General features: G+C 46.5%; 1 protein-coding gene across 2 annotated transcripts in view; it reads left to right on the top strand.

Annotated features, from left to right (window-relative positions):
* The first annotated feature begins 610 nt into the window (after nucleotides 1-610).
* Nucleotides 611-18,262, top strand: part of FBXL8 (F-box and leucine rich repeat protein 8) — a 30,758-nt gene continuing 13,106 nt past the window's right edge. The window contains exons 1-2 of one of the 2 annotated variants that reach the window (XM_040329129.1): nucleotides 611-702; nucleotides 12,324-12,498. In XM_040329129.1, the coding sequence (XP_040185063.1) occupies nucleotides 12,347-12,498 (152 nt within the window). In that variant the 5' untranslated portion in view covers nucleotides 611-702; nucleotides 12,324-12,346. The remainder of the gene's footprint in view (nucleotides 703-12,323; nucleotides 12,499-18,262) is intronic. The other variant, XM_040329128.1, reaches the window with a different exon arrangement.

Genomic DNA, 18,262 nt, shown 5'->3' with positions numbered 1-18,262 from the left:
TTCCCGACGGAGCATGCGCCCTACGCTCGGCGCCGGAACGCGCCTAATTTAAATGATTCCCGCCCCCCTACGGGATCATTTAAATTGCGCGCGCTTACGCCGGGCATTTTGCCGGAGCGCCCACGCAATTTACGGAGCTACTGCTCCGTGAATCAAGGGTAGCGCAGATAATTTGCGGGGGCGCAGGGCAAAAACGCCTCCGTAAAAACTGCGTAAAGCTACCTGAATCTACCCCAGTATACAGACACAGTATACACACAGTATACATACACACACTGAAAAGGTACTGGAGAGGCGGGGGCAGCAGTAATCTTGGGATTTTTACATACTGTCCCTGGTTTTACTGAGGCTGGCAACGCTGATGGGGCCCCCTAGTGGCATGGTCAGTCCGCCCCTGTGTAAAAGTAATGCAGTACCGTATCGCAAAAAATGGCCTGGTCATGAAGGGGGGGTAAATCTTCTGGAGCTGAAGTGGTTAAAATCTAAAAACCTCTATAAAAATAGCCATTGATGGATGATCAGGACGATGAAATGGGACGTCAGTGGTAAGATTTGGCATTTCTCCTGCTGATGGCAGTCAGCGCGTCTCTTGTGTACATCGCACGCCTCCTTCCTGGCTCTGACTGTCACCTGACCCCAGAGAGCCAATACAGATTTGTAGGGGGCAGGGCAGCCTTGTGTTGCAGGAAGGGATCAGACTTGGTGAGTGTTCTTCTATACTCTTCTATTATTTTAGTATCAGCTTGTATTTTCTTTTAGCGTTACGTCTATAGTAATTTATCGTATTCGTCTTATTTAGTGACTCTGATAAAGTGGCTTTTCAAAGGTTAAAGGATTTTTGTTCTTGTGACATTAAAGTGACAGTTGCTAGGAGAGGAGAGGGCTTGTGTGCTGCCAGTGATTGGTGCCCGGGGGGGGGGGGGGGGGGGGGGGGGGAATCCTTTGATCTTTCTAACAGCAGCAAAATGTGTGAAGAATGTTGTCGGCGCTGATTAGAACGACGTTGGTGAAAAGTGTCGCTGTCGCCGCGATATGTTTTCCCTTCCGTTCAGCTTTGAGAAACTTTGTGACACATCGCTCACATGAAACGCAGAGAACAATGGCTGCGTCTCTGTACTGTCATTTATATTTATTCATTTACAAATCTCACATTCATTTGCTTTGCTTACAGTGATATTAACCACTTCAATACCGGCCACTTTTACCCCCCCCCCCCCCGCCCAGGCCAATTTTCAGATTCCAACGCTGTCACACGTAGAAGTGACAATTGCACGGTCATGCTACACTCTACCCAAACACAATTTTTATCTTTTTTTTTTTTTTTTTACACAGCTGGGGCTTTATTTTGGTGGTATTTAATCACTACTGGGGTTTTTATTTTTTTGCTAAACTAACAAACAAAAAAACAGTTTTCATAGTAATTTTGTTTCTTCACTGATGGGCACTGATGAGGCGTCACTGGTAGGTGAGACTGATGGGTAGCACTGATTGGCAGCACTGGTGGGCACTGATAGGTGGCACTGCTTAGCAGTACTGATATGCACTGGTATGTGGCACTGATTGGCAGCACTGGTGGGCACTGATAAGGCGTCACTTATGGGCACTGATGAGGCGTCACTGATGGGCACTGGTAGGTGACACTGATGGGTAGCACTGATTGGCAGCACTGATGGGTGGCACTGCTTGGCAGTACTGATATGCACTGGCATGTGGCACTGATTGGCAGCACTGGTGGGCACTGATAAGGCATCACTGATGGGCACTGATGAGGCAGCACTGGTAGGTGACACTGATGGGTAGCACTGATTGGCAGCACTGATAGGTGGCACTGCTTAGCAGTTCTGTATGCACTGGTATGTAGCATTGGTGGGCACTGATAAGGCTGCACTGATGGGCACTGATGAGGCGTCACTGGTGGGCATTGGTAGGTGACACTGATAGGTAGCACTGGTGGGCACTAATAGGTGGCACTGCTTAGCAGTACTGATATGCACTGGTAGGTGGCACTGATTGGCAGCACTAGTGGGCACTGATTGGTGGGCACTGATAAGGCTGCACTGAGGTATCACTGGTGGGCACTGGTAGGTGACACTGATGGGTAGCACTGATTGGCAGCACTGGTAGATGGCACTGCTTAGCAGTACTGATATGCACAGATTGGCAGCACTGGTGGGCACTGATAGGTGGCACTGCTTAGCAGAACTGATATGCACTGATGGGTAGCACTGGTGGGCACCGATTGGTGGGCACTGATGAGGCGTCACTGGTAGGTGACACGGATGGGCAGCACTGATAGGTGGCACTGCTTAGCAGTACTGATATGCACTGATGGGTAGCACTGATTGGCAGCACTGGTGGGCACTGATAGGTGCCACTGCTTAGCAGTACTGATATGCACTGGTAGGTGGCACTGGTGGGCACTAGTTAGTAGCAGTGGCTCTGTGGACGGGACCGATGTCCCTTTTATACAAGCCGGTATTCAGCTTATTTTTTTAGCGTGAGGGAAAAAAAGCCAATTGCCGGCTTCTGTTTGCATCATGTGATCAGCTGTCATTGGCTGCAGGGGCCGCGCAGGCAGCGCATGCATGGGAGGATGTACATGGATGCCCTCCCGGCAATTTAGGTCCACGCTGTAGACGTCTTTCGGCTAGAACACAGGAGTGAAGAGGTTAAAGCAATTTTAAACTCACAAGAAAACATTTATTATATTACAGCTACCAGTTCTTAGATGTGATGGCTGCATTCGTTTTTTTTTTTTTTTGCTTTCTGTCCTTTATTTTCATCTGGAGATTCAGCCAGTAAATCTGTTGCTTTTCTAAAGATCATGCCCTCTTCCATATGGATCAGTTTACATGGATGACACATCTCTTCGTACACACGATCGGTTAAACCAATGAGAGCGGTCTGATGGACCGTTTTCATCGGTTGCCAGTAAAAAACACTGAGCGCTTTTGAAGAGCTTTCCATTCATTTCAATGGAGAGGGGAGTTTTTTCACAGCCCTGCCAGAACACTGCCCCAGTGTGAAAGCATTCATTGGTTTTAATTGGAAATAGGTTTTCGTGAGCTTTTAGGCGCTGTTTTTAGCGTGAAAGCGCCTCAGTGTGAAAGTGGTCTTAGAGCAGTGGTTCTCAACTCCTGTCCTCAGGGCCCACTAACAGGCCAGGTTTGCAAGATAACTGAAATACGTCACAGGTGATATCATTTGCTGCTCAGTAGGGTTGTCCCGATACCGATACTAGTATCGGTATCGGGACCGATTCCGAGTATTTGCGGGAGTACTCGTACTCCCGCAAATACCCCCGATACCAGAATAGAATACTTCCCCCCCACCCCCCGCCGCCGCCAACGCCGTTACGCCGCATCCCCGCTACCGCCGACTGACTGTGTAATACGCGCGCCGTTCCATTACAGCTTTGAATAGCTGTAATGATTGGCGCCGCGTATAGACACTCCCCCTTGCTTGGGTGAACTGTCCAATCCCGAGCGAGGGGGAGTGTCTATACGCAGCGCCAATCATTACAGCTATTCAAAGCTGTAATGGAACGGCGCGCGTATTACACTGACTGTCGGCGGTAGCGGGGATGCAGGACAGGTAAGCGGGACATGGCTGGCTACATGGGGGGAGACATGGCTACATGGGGGAGACATGCTGCATATGGGGGGAGACATGCTGCATGATGGGGGAGACATGCTGCATATGGGGAGAGACATGCTGCATGATGGGGGAGACATGGCTACATGGGGGAGACATGCTGCATATGGGGGGAGACATGCTGCATATGGGGAGAGACATGCTGCATGATGGGGGAGACATGGCTACATGGGGGAGACATGCTGCATATGGGGGGAGACATGCTGCATATGGGGGGAGACATGCTGCATGATGGGGGAGACATGCTGCATGATGGGGGAGACATGCTGCATGATGGGGGAGACATGCTGCACGGGGGGAGACATGCTGCACGGGGGGAGACATGGCTACATGGGGGAGACATGCTGCATGGGGGGGAGACATAGCTACATGGGGGGAGACATGCTGCATGGGGGGGAGACATGGCTACATGGGGGAGACATGCTGCATGGGGGGGGAGACATGGCTACATGGGGGGGGAGACATGGCTACATGGGGGGGAGACATGGCTACATGGGGGGGAGACATGGCTACATGGGGGGGAGACATGCTGCATGGGGGGGAGACATGCTGCATGGGGGGAGACATGGCTACATGGGGGAGACATGCTGCATGGGGGGGGAGACATGGCTACATGGGGGGGAGACATGGCTACATGGGGGGGAGACATGGCTACATGGGGGGGAGACATGCTGCATGGGGGGGAGACATGCTGCATGGGGGGAGACATGGCTACATGGGGGAGACATGCTACATGGGGGAGACATGCTGCATGGGGGGGGAGACATGGCTACATGGGGGGAGACATGCTGCATGGGGGGGAGACATGGCTACATGGGGGAGACATGCTGCATGGGGGGGGGAGACATGGCTACATGGGGGGAGACATGGCTACATGGGGGGAGACATGGCTACATGGGGGGAGACATGGCTACATGGGGGGAGACATGGCTGGATATGGGGGGAGACATGGCTGGATATGGGGGGAGACATGGCTGGATATGGGGGGGACATGGCTGGATATGGGGGGGGACATGGCTGCATATGGGGGGGACATGGCTGCATATGGGGGGGGACATGGCTGCATATGGGGGGGGGGACATGGCTGCATATGGGAGGGGACATGGCTGCATATGGGGGGGGGACATGGCTGGATATGGGGGGGGACATGGCTGGATATGGGGGGGACATGGCTGGATATGGGGGGGACATGGCTGGATATGGGGGGGACATGGCTGGATATATGGGGGACATGGCTGGATATGTGGGGGACATGGCTGCATATGTGGGGAGACATGGCTGCATTTGTGGGGGGACATGGCTGCATTTGGGGACACATTTAAAAAAAAGTATCGGTATTCGGTATCGGCGACTACTTGAAAAAAAGTATCGGTACTTGTACTCAAAAAAAGTGGTATCGGGACAACCCTACTGCTCAGTATAGTCTGCATCTCCCCAAGGTAATACTTAAAATCTGGCCTGTTAGTGGGTCCTGAGGACAGGAGTTGAGAACCACTGTCTTAAAGGCACCTCTCTTCTTTTTTATAGTCAATTGTGACATGATTCTACTCTAATGCCGCATACACACGGTCGTTTTTTGTCTTGTAAAAAAATGTTGTTTTTTCTCATGAAAAAAAACGATGTTTTTCAAACTTCATTTTAAAAAACGATGTTGCCTACACACCATCGTTTTTTCAAAATGCTCTAACAAAACGCGGTTACGTACAACACGTACAACGGCACTCTGTTCCATTCAAGCTTGCGTCATAACTTGCTTCTGAGCATGCGCGGGTTTAAAAAAGTTGTTTTAAACGTCGTTTTAGCCCACACACGATCATTTTAAATGACACAAAAAACGATGTTTTGAAAAATGACATAAAAAATTGAAGCATGTTCAAATTTTTTTTTGTCGTTTTTCAGAAGACATAAAACAACGTTTTGCCCACACACGGTCATTTTAAATGACGTTTTTCACACCTGAGCGTAGCGTTTTCGGTCGTTTTGTCATGCGTATTAACACGTATTCGCACCTGTTTGCATACAGCGTTGTCCGACGTTTTTGAACTTTGTCGTTTTTTATTTTAGCCATTAGGAAAAATGCTCATCTCTTTTGTTGCTATGTTTGTAGATTTTTTTTATCTTCTTCCTGGGTGAATATTCTATTTCACATAACAGATTAAAGCAACAAAAAGCCCGTAGGAACGCTCGTTGTCGCGCTAGACGCTTGAATCGAGCGTTTCCATTCGTTTCTATGGGAATACAAACGTTCAAAAACGCCCAAATCAGACGATTCACGCGACAAAAAAGGGTCCAGAACTTGTTCGGCTTCAGGCGTTTTGGAGTGGAGATGTGAACCATCTCCATTGAGAATAATGTATTTTTTCCCCCTCTAGCGTCTTATAGCTCCAGGCTACAAAATGCTCAGGTGTGAATGCAGCCTCACACCTGAGCGTAGCGTTTTCCGCGTTTTTTGCAGCGTTTTGCCGCGATTTTGGCCAGGTCTAGGGTCACCAATGTTAAAAGCAGAAAAACGCCCAAATCTGCCTAAGGCTGCATTCACACCTGAGCGTTTTGTAGCCTGAAGCTATAAAACGCTAGAGGGGAAACAATTAATTATTCTCTATGGAGATGGTTCACATCTCCACTCCAAAACGCCTGAAGCTCAAACAAGTTCTGGACCCTTTTTTTGTCGCACGAATCGGCTGATTTGGGCGTTTTTGAAAGTTTGTATTCCCATAGAAACTAATGGAAACGCTCGATTCAACGCTACACTCAGGTGTGAATGCGGCCTAAAAAAAAGTCTAATAGGTAGATTCACAAAGAGTTAGGCCGGCTTATCAGTAGATAAGCCGGCCTAACTCAGAATCTACGCCAGCGTTTGTTTAAGTGTATGCTCAAACAGAGATACGCTTAAACATATCTAAGATACGACGGCTTGCGCCGTCATATCTTAGATTGCAATTTTTCGGATGGCCGCTAGGTGGCGCTTCCATTGCGGCCGGCATAGAATATGTAAATGAGCTTCTACGTCGATTCACAAACGTATGCCCGGCCGCCGCAGTCGCTTTACGCCGTTTCCGTAAGGCCTTAGGCGGCCTAAAGTTATTCCACCTATGAGGTGGAATAACAATGATAAAGTATGGCCGCCGTTCCCGCCGCGAGGTTCAAATTTTTTACGTTGTTTGCGTAAGTCGTCCGCGAATCGGGAGTTACGTCGTTTACATCCACGTTGAAATCAATAGGCCCGTACGGCATACTTAGCCGCATTGCGCCCTGGGAAATGTAGGCGCCCGGCGCATGCGCAGTGTAAAAAAAAACGTCAAAAACGTGAGGTCAAGCCACATTTCCATACAACATGCCCCCCTCCAACCAATTTGAATTATGCGCCCTTACGCCCGCTCGCTTTAGGCTACGCCGCCGTAGATTAGCAGGTAAGTTGATTTAGAATAATTACTAGCCTAGCTAATTTACGGCGGTGAGCCTAAAAAGGCTAAGCTACGCCACCGCAAGTTTAATCCTATCTACCTGAATCTACCTATAAAAGTCTAAGGCCTCATTTCCACTGGCGTTTTTACAGCCACGTTTCTGAGCGTTTTTTACAGCTTAAAAACGCCTGTCCATGTTATTCTATGGCTTCATTCCCACATAGGCGTTTTTGAGCTGCAAGTGGCATAGACGTTTTTGAGCTGTAAAAAAAACGCGGGACCAGGGCGTTCTGAAGCTCCAGAGTAGAGCTGTAAAAACGCCAGACGTTAAAAAAAACGCTCAAAAACGCGTGAAAACGCTCAAAAACGCGCAAAAACGCTCAAAAACGCGACCGCGGCATTTTTAAAGCTGCAGCTCACAAAAAATTTTTTTTTTTTTTTTTTTTACAAAATAAACATGGACAGGCGTTTTTAAGCTGTAAAAAAGCCTAACAACAGTGGCTGTAAAAACGCCAGTGGAAATGAAGCCTAAAAGTCTAAAAAAAAAGTCCCAGAACTTATTTGAGCTTCAGGCGTTTTGGAACTTCTGGCTTCAGGCGTTTTGGAGTGGAGATGTGAACCATCTCCATAGAGAATAATAGATTTTTTTTACCCCTCCAGCGTTTTGTAGCTTCAGGCTTCAAGCTACAAAACGCTCAGGTGTGAATGAGGTCTTATATCAAGTCAAAATTTATAAAAAAAAAAATTACTCTCAAACCAAGGTTTTACTGTAGTAGCAAATTGTCAAATGAGAACTTTACTGGCTGAAATGAAGAAGATCCATGTGAATAGCAGTTGGAACATGAGATACCTGATCCAAAGAGATCTTGGGAAGTCATCAGTTCCAGGTGTGCTGAGACAGGCCAACTGTCTCTTTCAGCCCCAGAAGAGGCTCTGAAGTGTGATCTGGTCAGAATGTTACTAAAGTTAACGAGTTAATTGGGGGAAAGGCTACACAAGACTTCTGGCCTAGAGAAAGCAGTGAGTGTAAATCCAATCCTGGGAGCCACCAGTCAAAATTACCTACAACTTTTAGGCTCGGTTCACACCTAAGACGGATCCGTCTCATAGCAGGGTCTGGTGCGTGCTGTCTCACCGTTTCAGGTCCAATTTCAGCCTAAATTTTGTGCCGAATTCGCATCTGAAACAGACCAAAAGACGCACAGCGTTTTTCTTCAAAACGCACCGGACCTGCTGTGGAGATGTGTGAACCGGCTCCAAAGAGAGCCGGTCAAAATCTCCTGCTATTGCAAATTGGATGTGGGGATCCCACAACCAATTCGCAATGGTGTGAACCCAGGGTAGACCTTTCATGTGATTCGCACCGCTGTGCAGATCACATGCGATGTCTGTGCGATCTGAATTCAGCCATACAGGTTGTATGGCTGAATTTGCATCGCGTTCACACCAAGATGGCGCAGGATCCTTTCTTTGGTCCACACTGGAATCGGATCGCATGGCGGTTCACCCCCATGCGATCCAAATCCTGCACCATTTAACAGTTATGTGATATGGGAACCAATCTGGGGGGGTCATTAACTTTCTATTGACACCTGCAGCGGTTTGCATAGGGCAGTGGGAACTAAGGGCTCTTTCACACGTCCGTTCCGTTCGTCCGTTTTTTGGACGTCCGTTAACGGACCGCAATGCTTCCCTATGGGCTAGCGTCCGTTAGCGGATGAGCATCCGCTAACGTCCATTAGCATCCGTCTGTGTTCAGTTCCGTTTTTTTGGACGGAAGAAAACCCTATTTTTCTTCCGTCTAAAAAACGTAACGGACGAAAAACGGACGTTAACGGATGATCCGTTTATCATCCGTTCCGCTAACATCCGTTTTTCTATGTAAAAAGCCCCAAAAAAAAAAAAAAAAAAACGGATGAAAAAACGGATGGAAAAACTGATGCAAAAACTGATGCAAAAACTGATGAAAAACTGATGAAAAACTGACGAAAAACTGATGGAAAAACCGATCAAATGATGAAAAAAAAACTGATCTGAAAAACTGAACGGACGTGTGAAAGAGCCCTTAGGGTTGCCACCTCATTCCTTTTAAACCGAACACATATTAATTACACAGGTTCTGTGGCTGATTAAGATGGTAATTAAATTTGCTTGGTGCCTTACCTCCATTAAATTAGCCTCAGAACCTGTGTAATTCATATGTGTTCGGGTTTAAAGGGATGAGGTGGCAACCCTTTGTGAACTGTCTGCGATTCCTATGCAATGAGGGAACCAGTCTGGAATCGCGCTTGTTCCAGCATCGCGCTAGTGTGAACCTGGAATTAGGGTCAATTTACATCTATACATTGCCAGAGCATACTGGCATTCTAATGCATGTTACTTGTGTTGCTCAGAGGAGGCTGGTGGTAATTTTTTTGGGGGGGAGGGGAGGGCGGCAAACAGTGAACCTGCAGCCGCCCCCATCTAGGGTTGCCACATCATCCCTTTATTCCAGGACACACATTAATTACACAGGTTCTGTGGCTGATTTAAGGTGGTAATTAAACTCACTTGGCGCCTTATCTGCATTAAATCAGCAGTCAGGACCTGTGTAATTAATATGTGTCTTGGATTAAAGGGATGATGTGGCAACTCTACCCCTATCCCGGTCGGGTCGGTCGGTGCACTTACTCCATCCATGGTGGGCATCATGGGTGGCTTCCCCTGCTCTCCTACGTGGGCATCACAAGCAGCTTCTCCTTCCGCTGCTCAGCGGCTTTGTTTTCTCCCTCCTCCTCCTCCTCGGCTGCCAAACAGGAGGCTTCTCCTGGCAATTGGGTTTTAGACCCGCTTCCTGATTGGCGGAGATTAGATTCAGTGTGAGAATAGTGAATATTTATTCGCTATTCTCACACACCTGGGTGGGCTCCATTCGCATACTCTGCGCCAACCCTAGTTTGAAACCTATTCAAGCCTCTGGCTCTAATTGGTGCTTCAAAAAACGCCTGGTGCATGGCATTGTACCATACAATATTTTTGCAGTAAACATTTTGTAGCATGATTTTTTTTTTTTTTTGGTGCATTGGGTTACTTTAACCCAATGCACATTAAAGAGGAGGTCCAGGAAAAATAATAATATTAAAAGCCAGCAGCTACACATACTGCAGCTGCTGGCTTTTAATAAATGGACACCTACCTGTCCTGCTAACCCTGGATGTCCGCAGTAGGGTTCCTGGCGTGAAGCCGAAAAGGCTACACTGCCGCCACCATTGCGAGTAAGGGAACCCGGCAGTGTAGCCTTTCGGCTTCACGCCGGGCACCCTATTGTGATTGTTCCAGCATTGTGCTAGTGTGAACCGCGGTGACGTCACGGCCGTGGCTGGACTCTTGGAGTGGGAAGGGATACCTGTCAATAACCTGTCTCCCCCCCCCCCCCCCATTTATTTGCTAGAAAATTACATAGAAACCCAAAACATTATATATGCTTTTTTAGCGAAGACATTAAAGAATACAATGGCGGTCATAACTTTTTATCTCGCATGGTATTTGCGCAGCAATTTTTCGAACGCGTTTAAAAAAAAACAGTTTTGTGCTTAAACAGTAAAGTTTGCCCAATGTTTTTGCATAATATGAAAGATGAAGTTACGCCATGTAAATAGATACCTAACATGTCACCCTTCAAAATTGCACACGCTCGTGGAATGGCGCCAAACTCCGCTATTTAAAAATCCCCATAGGAGAAGCTTTAAAAATTTTTTATTGGTTACATGTTTTAAGTTACAGAGGAGGTCTAAGGCCAAAACTATTGCTCTCGCTCCAACGTTCGCAACGATACCTCACATGTGTGGTTTGAACACCTTTTTTTATATGTGGGTGGGAATTACGTATGCCTTCGCTTCTGCATGCAAGCACAAGGGGACAGGGGTGCTTTAAAAAATAAAAATAACATTTATTGTTCATTTTACTTTATTTATTTTAGTTTGACACTTTTTTCCCCCAAAATAATTTTTTTGATCACTTTTATTCCTATTATAAGGAATGTAAACATCATGACAGGTCCTCTTTACAGTGAGATATGGGGTCAACAAGACCCCCCCCCCCATCTCACCTCTAGGCTGGGAAGCCTGAAATAAAAAATAAAAAAAGATCCTGGCTTTGATCGTAGCAGTGAGTCGGTAGAAGCACCGGAGGGTGGCGGGAGGGAGGGGGAAGTATTGCGGAGTATTGGTAGGGTATTGCAGAGTATTGGCAGGGTATTGCAGGGCGTTGCGGAGTATTGGCCGGGGTATTGCGAAGTATTGTCAGGGTATTGCAGAGTATTGTCAGGGTATTGCAGAGTATTGGCAGGGTATTGCGGGGCATTGCGGAGTATTGGCCGGGGTATTGCGGAGTATTGGCCGGGTATTGCGGAGTATCGGCTGGGGTATTGCGGAGTATTGGCTGGGGTATTGCGGAGTATTGGCCGGGGTATTGCGGAGTATTGGCCGGGGTATTGCAGAGTATTGTGGGGTATTGCAGAGTATTGTGGGGTATTGCAGAGTATTGTGGGGTATTGCAGAGTATTGCGGGGTATTGCAGAGTATTGCGGGGTATTGCAGAGTATTGCGGGGTATTGCAGAGTATTGCGGGGTAGTGTGGGGTCGCGCGGGAGCAAGATTCTGGGAGGACTTCCTCCCAGTATAACTCGACCGCGCTCTAGACGTCTTTTGTCTGTAGCGCGGTCGGCATGTGGTTAATGTCTAGAAGAAAATGCACCTGCAGTAATTTTGTCAAGGCAGTTTGCACGAGTTTGCAGTGGTTTGCTGTACTGCAGGTGCACTGGCAGCTCATGTGCAAGCGCTATGGGGGCCATTCATGGTGGCTGCATTCTATGCCCATTGTCTCATGCATTAACATGTGTGATGGGAATGGCCCCTCAATGATCAATTCAACATTCAGCTCAATAACGAAAAGCTAAAAACAGAAGAACTTGACATTGTATTAAAATCTGCTGTATGTTCTAGCTACAGAAATTCCCCTACTAGATAGAAGACTAACCAACGTCAACCTTCTATTCGGATAATTTCTCCTCTTACACAATGCAGAGCACTATTTAGCTTAAGCCGTCCGTTTGACCTTTCATCCGCCATGAGTAATCTCTTTTCAGGGCCAACAATGTTTAATGTAGATCCATAAATCTTTTCCTGAGTGCTACTTCAATAGGCGAATGAGAGAGAAGGAAAACTGCGATGACCATGTTTGGTATTAATGACGGTGCAATAAAATACCTGTGCTTGTTCCAAACAGGTTAAGCTGGAAGCAGAGGCACGATGTCTGAGCAATGGGAGTACATGCCTCAAGATGTCCTCACACAAGTGTTCTATTACCTGCCTATTACCGATAGATGGGCTGTCTCCCAGGTCTGCCAGTCCTGGGCATCGGCTGTGGCTTCAAACTCTGTCTGGCACTACACAGAAATCTGGTAGGTAATAAGTTTTTAATTAAAAATGTTATTTAATTAATTTCTTATAGTATTTTTATAGTGCTGGCATTTTACGCAGAGCTTTACATGTATTGTATATTTGCATCTTGCCTCAAGGAGCTTACATACAATCTAAAGTTCCCCTCTCCCGTGCATACGGCATACTAGAGCCAATTTAGACAGAAATCATATTTTATTTATTATACAATATTTGCTACTTTATTATACAGTTAGGTCCATAAATATTTGGACACAGGCACAATTTTAGATTTATTTCAGGTATTCAAGGCTTTCAAAGAATTTCAGGCTGAAAGTGCACACTCAGGTTTAATTTGAGGGTATTTACATCCAAATCGGAGGAATTGTTTAGGAATTAGCCCAGGTTCACACTGGGTTGCGGGAGTGAAACTCGCACGATTTTACTCCTGCTTGTCAGTCCCAATTTCGGCTGCGATTACAGAGACATCTGTGCGGGTTTCTGCACAGATCTCAATGTAAATCACGGGCTGAAATCGCAGAAAGTAGTACAGAAACTACTGCAGCGTCGCACCAATTAGGACGGTGCCATTGCCGGCAAATGCCGCCAATTTGACATGCTATTTGAAAATCGCACCAGTGTGAACCAGAACTAACAGCTCTTAAGAATAGCCATCCCCCCTTTTTCAAGGGGCCAAAAGTAATTGGACAATTTAATCAAAATCTGTTTCATGGCCAGCTTTGGGCTACTGCTTTGTTATTTCTTCATTCATTAAGCAGGTAAAAGTGTGGTATATGCATTTGGAATCTACTGCTGTGAACCTACATCATGTGTTCAAAGGAGCTGTCCATGCAAGTGAAACAAGACATTGTAAGGCTTCAAAAACCAAACAAATCCAACGGAGATAGCAGCAACATTAGGAGTGGCCAAATTAACCGTTTGGTACATTCTGAGGAAAGAAGAACGCACTGGTAAGCTCCGAAACATAAAAAGGCCTGGACGTCCACATAATACAACAGTGGTGGATGATCGCAGGGTCCTCTCTATGGTAAAGAAAAACCCATTCACAACATCCAAACAAGTGAAGTGACACTCTCCAGGAGGTGGGCGAATCCTTGTCAAAGTCTACAATCAAGAGAAGACTTTATGGGAGCAAATACAGAGGCTTCACCACAAGGTGCAACCCCTTCATAAGCCTGAAGAATAGAAAAGCCAAAAAACATCTAAAAAAGCCAGACCAGTTCTGGAAAAGCATTCTTTAGACTGTTCCTGAAAAGGATTAGTCACAGGCTTTCTGGTAAGCCTTTATCTCTACTGGTGTTGGGCCACTGATGTCTGAAATCTCCCTCCTTTCTCACCTGTGGATCTCCTAATTGGACTTTCATTGTTTGCATCTTTTCATCACCTGCATTGGAAGGGGCTAATAACTCCCAGTTTTTTTTGTGTGAACTTCCAGCTTTTTTCTGTGGACTCTTTTTGTTTTGCACCTCATATGCTGAATGGGTCACTTTATTTTACACTGTTTATTCATCTGTTGATATTTATAAGTAATTTATGCTCAGTGCCATAATGATTGGCACAGTGTTATCACAACCTATGCATTTATAGTTTTTGTGTATTCACATATTGAATTAAGTTTCAAAAGATTGTTACCACCTATAGATTAACATTGGCCCAGATTCAAGTAGAATTGCGCGATATTTGCGGGGGAGCAGGGCAACGATTTTGCCCTGCGCCCCCGCAAATATTTTGTGCTGCCCTCGATTCACGGAGCTCCGTGAATTGCGAGGGCGCGCCGGCAAATTTGCCCGGCTTAAGCGCGCGCAAGTTAAGTGATCCCGCCAGGGGCGGGAATCATTTAAATTAGGCGCGCTCCCACGCCGAGCGTACAGCGCATGCTCCGTCGGGAAACTTTCCCGACGTGCATTGCGGCAAATGACGTCGCAAGGACGTCATTTGGTTCTAAGTGAACGTGAATGGCGTCCAGCGCCATTCACGTTTCACTTACGCAAACGCCGTGAAATTCAAATTTCACGGCGCGGGAAGGCCGGCTATACTTTAGCATTGGCTGCCCCTACTATTAGAAGTAGCAGCCTTGCGCTAAAAGTAGCCGTACGGAAACTCCGTACCTGGCTTGCGCGGGGCCCGCGCAAGCTTGTGAATCAGTGGTAGTATGCAATTTGCATACTACACGCTGATACACAATGGGAGCGCCCCCTAGCGGCCCCCGCAAGAATGCAGCCTTAAATCTGCGAGGCATGAGAGCCTTATGCCGCGCAGATTTTAGCCTGCAGTCGGTGTAACAAGGTTCCTGAATCAGGAGCACTCGTTACCTATGGTTGCGCGGGCGCAAGTGCTTCTTGAATCTGGGCCATTGTTTACACCTGTTGCTTTAGATACTTATGTGGTATATGCTGTCCAGCGCTACACTGTTTTTGCACATTTTTCTTTACACTTTATATCTAAGTTGTAGTGTTTAGCAGCAGGACGTCCTTCTCAGGACCCTATCTTAATTGTTTTATTAACATACATTTCTTACTAAGCGCAAATTATTCCCATTCCCTTTTCCCTTTTTTTACACAGTGAGTAACACTACCTGTGATTAGAGTTGCCATTAAAAGTCCCCACTACAGTTCTCAGATCAGCAGATGACCTTTATCAAGAGCAGCTAAGTTGACTGATCAGAACTCCCCCCCCCCCCCAGAACTACTACCCCCCCCCCCCCCCACCAAGCAGTAAGAGAAGGAAAAAAGGGAGAATACATGGAAGGGAGAGGAAAAGAGGGGGGGGGGGCAAAGAAAAAGGGAAAGAATAAGAACTAGAGAGATGGAAAAACAAGAAATTAGGATAGAGGGATAAAAAGGAAAGAAAGGAGAACAGAGGGTGGTACATCCTAAAATGTACCATAAGGGGTTTTAATATGGTACGAGTGGAAGGGACTCGGAGAGCTAAATGTCCGTGGGTTAGGGGTGCCAATTACTTGTCTTGCCTTGGGTGCTGACAACCCACGCTACAAAAATTTTACTGTTGGGTGTCCCCACAACTTGAGAAATTTTTTCAAGGGGTCACGGCACTAGAAAGGTTGAGAACCACTGGCCTATGGAGTTAAGGGGTGTTTGTAGATAAAAACAAACTCTGCAGCTTTGACTAAAGATGAATAATGCCCTTGCTAAAGGTGTAGGCCATTTATGTACCTCCAGAAGCCTAAAGCCGTGTACACACGATCGGTTTGTCTGATGAAAACGCACCGATGGACTGTTTTCATCGGACAAACCAATCGTGTGTGGGCCCCATCGGTTGGTTTTCCATCACTGAAAAAAAATAGAACATGTTTTAAAATTTTCCTATGGATAAAAAAACGATCGTCTGTGTGGAACTCCATCGGAGAAAAAAACATGCATGCTCAGAATCAAGTCGACGCATGCTCGGAAGCATTGAACTTAATTTTTCTCAGCGCGTCGTAGTGTTTTACGTCACCGCGTTGGACACGGTCGGATTTTTGACTGATAGTGTATAGGCAAGACTGAGGAAAGTCAGCTTCATCGGATATCCGACGGAAAAATCAATCAGATCAGATTCCATCAGATATCCGATTGTGTGTACAGGGCTTGAGTGGATTACTCCCAGGACTTTGCTAGGACAGTTAAAGCGGTTGTAAACCGCATAAACTTTTTTTTTTTTTTCCCCAAACCTGCAATGCAAAAGGCATAATAGGCTAGTATGCACCGCATACTAGCCTATTATGAAATACTTACCTCGGAACGAGGTGTGTACCACTTACCTGGTCCACGCCGAGCAGGATGTCATCTTGCTCCGGCGTGTCTTCCGGGTATCGCCGCTCCAGCGCTGTGATTGGCTGGAGCGGCGATGACGTCACTCCCGCGCGTGCGCGCGGGAGATTTAAAATCGGCAGGGTCCGGCGGATGCCGGTCCTTCAGCCGTGGATTCCCCCCTGCGCATGCGCCGCCCGCATTGCGGGGGAATATCTCCTAAACCGTGCAGGTTTAGGAGATATTCTCCTTACCTACAGGTAAGCCTTATTATAGGCTTACCTGTAGGTAAAAGTCCAAATAGTGGGTTTACAACCACTTTAACCTGAGTTCTTCTTTATACATTACCAGGCTATAAACAATTTTTTTTTTTGGCGTTTAGTGTCAAATCCTTACCATTACCTAAATTCTTCTAATGAAGGCAAATAGATGAAGGATTCCATGTTGAAACAAACTCAATAAGAGCTGACGTGTTCCAAAACCCTCAACAACAGGATATATGATTCAGATGCCCTCTGCATAGTCACCTGGTTGATATCACTATTCAAATATTGAGAATTCAGAGCTTTTTATGTTGCCTGCCAGCTCACTGGGCAATCACATTGCTGATTTTTTTTCTTCTTCTTCTTCTTGTAGGCTGCTAGGTGCTGGGTTCACATATATGAGGTGCGGGACACCGTATGTGATTCGGATAGGAATCGCACCGCATTCCTATTCAAATCATGTGCAATATCTGTGTGGTGACATTTTAACCATTCATTTGTATGGCTCAAATCGCATCAAATTCGCACAAAAAAGGCACAGGACCCCTCGAAACTTTCTAAATAAGGGGAAAATATATTACAGACTTTAGGGGGGCTGGACTTTGGCCAGTGAGAGTGGAAATTTCCCTGGCATCGGTGGGAGTAAAAATCATCACATTTGGTATTAGGGGGAATATTTAGTGCCCCATTGGGAGGGAAAGTGTCCCATTTTTGGTGTCAGTGGGAGAAATGGTGACCTATTTTTGATGTCAGTTGGCACTGGGAGGAAAAGTGCCCCAAGGGTCGGATAAAGGAAAGCAGAGGGCCCCTGGGCTGCAGTTTGGAGACCACTGCTTGCTGAATCTGTACCCCACTGGTTCCCCCGACCATGCAAGTCCTCCGACACCTATGACACCCAGGGTTAGGACAATTTTCGATGATGAGAGTTAAAGAAACACACACACTTTAGGTGCAAAAGTTGGATAGTGTTTACTGAAAAGCTAAGAGCATAAATCACAAGTGGTTTAAACCTGACCCCTGAGGAAATTTCACAGTAACAAGAAAAACACAATAGTGACAATAATTTAAAACAAAGACACAAAAGCAATATTTTGTTGTAGAGTGAAAAAATAATACTCTGTACAGATGGACCCATGTGAACAGGCAGGATGAGGGCAGAGGGGTGACTGCCTTTGTGTCAAACCACACCCTTCTATGCCTCAGCTCCACAGGCCAAATAGAGCGGCAAGTTGATAGAATTATTAACTTTTGAATACTTAAACCCACTCTGTCAGCAAATTTAGTCCTGGGTGTAGACACTTATACTTATGTTTCTAACTGAACAGTCCCTCAGTGGGGACTGGGAGGAGGATATGTTGTTGTCTCTCAGAGAAGAAAGCAGCCTTTGGTCTTCAGATAGCTCTGTAATAAAATACTTGAGATATCCTGGCTATTGAGAGGAGGTGAAATAGTCTGGTGAAACTTTAACTAACAATGTGTAGCAAAAGGTATTTATGGTGTCCTGTGTAAAAGGAGCACTGCTGTTGCTCTGCAAAGTGGCTGTGCGGCACCAGGTCCTACAGGCTTAGGCAAAGGCATAAGCAGTGATGTCTGCATGCAGTGTCTTTATGATAGAAGAATAGGCAAATGCCCGCTCACCAGTCCCAATGACTCGTGGTAGTGGACACAATGTGGGCCTCAGCAATAGGCCTTAAGGGAGCCCTGCTCAAGGATACAGCGTTTCGGCGACACACCGCATTTCAACCCGGCTGGAT

This window comes from Rana temporaria, chromosome 11, assembly GCF_905171775.1.
Source record: "Rana temporaria chromosome 11, aRanTem1.1, whole genome shotgun sequence".
NCBI lineage: Eukaryota > Metazoa > Chordata > Amphibia > Anura > Ranidae > Rana > Rana temporaria.
This window is presented reverse-complemented; position numbering and strand designations above follow the sequence as displayed.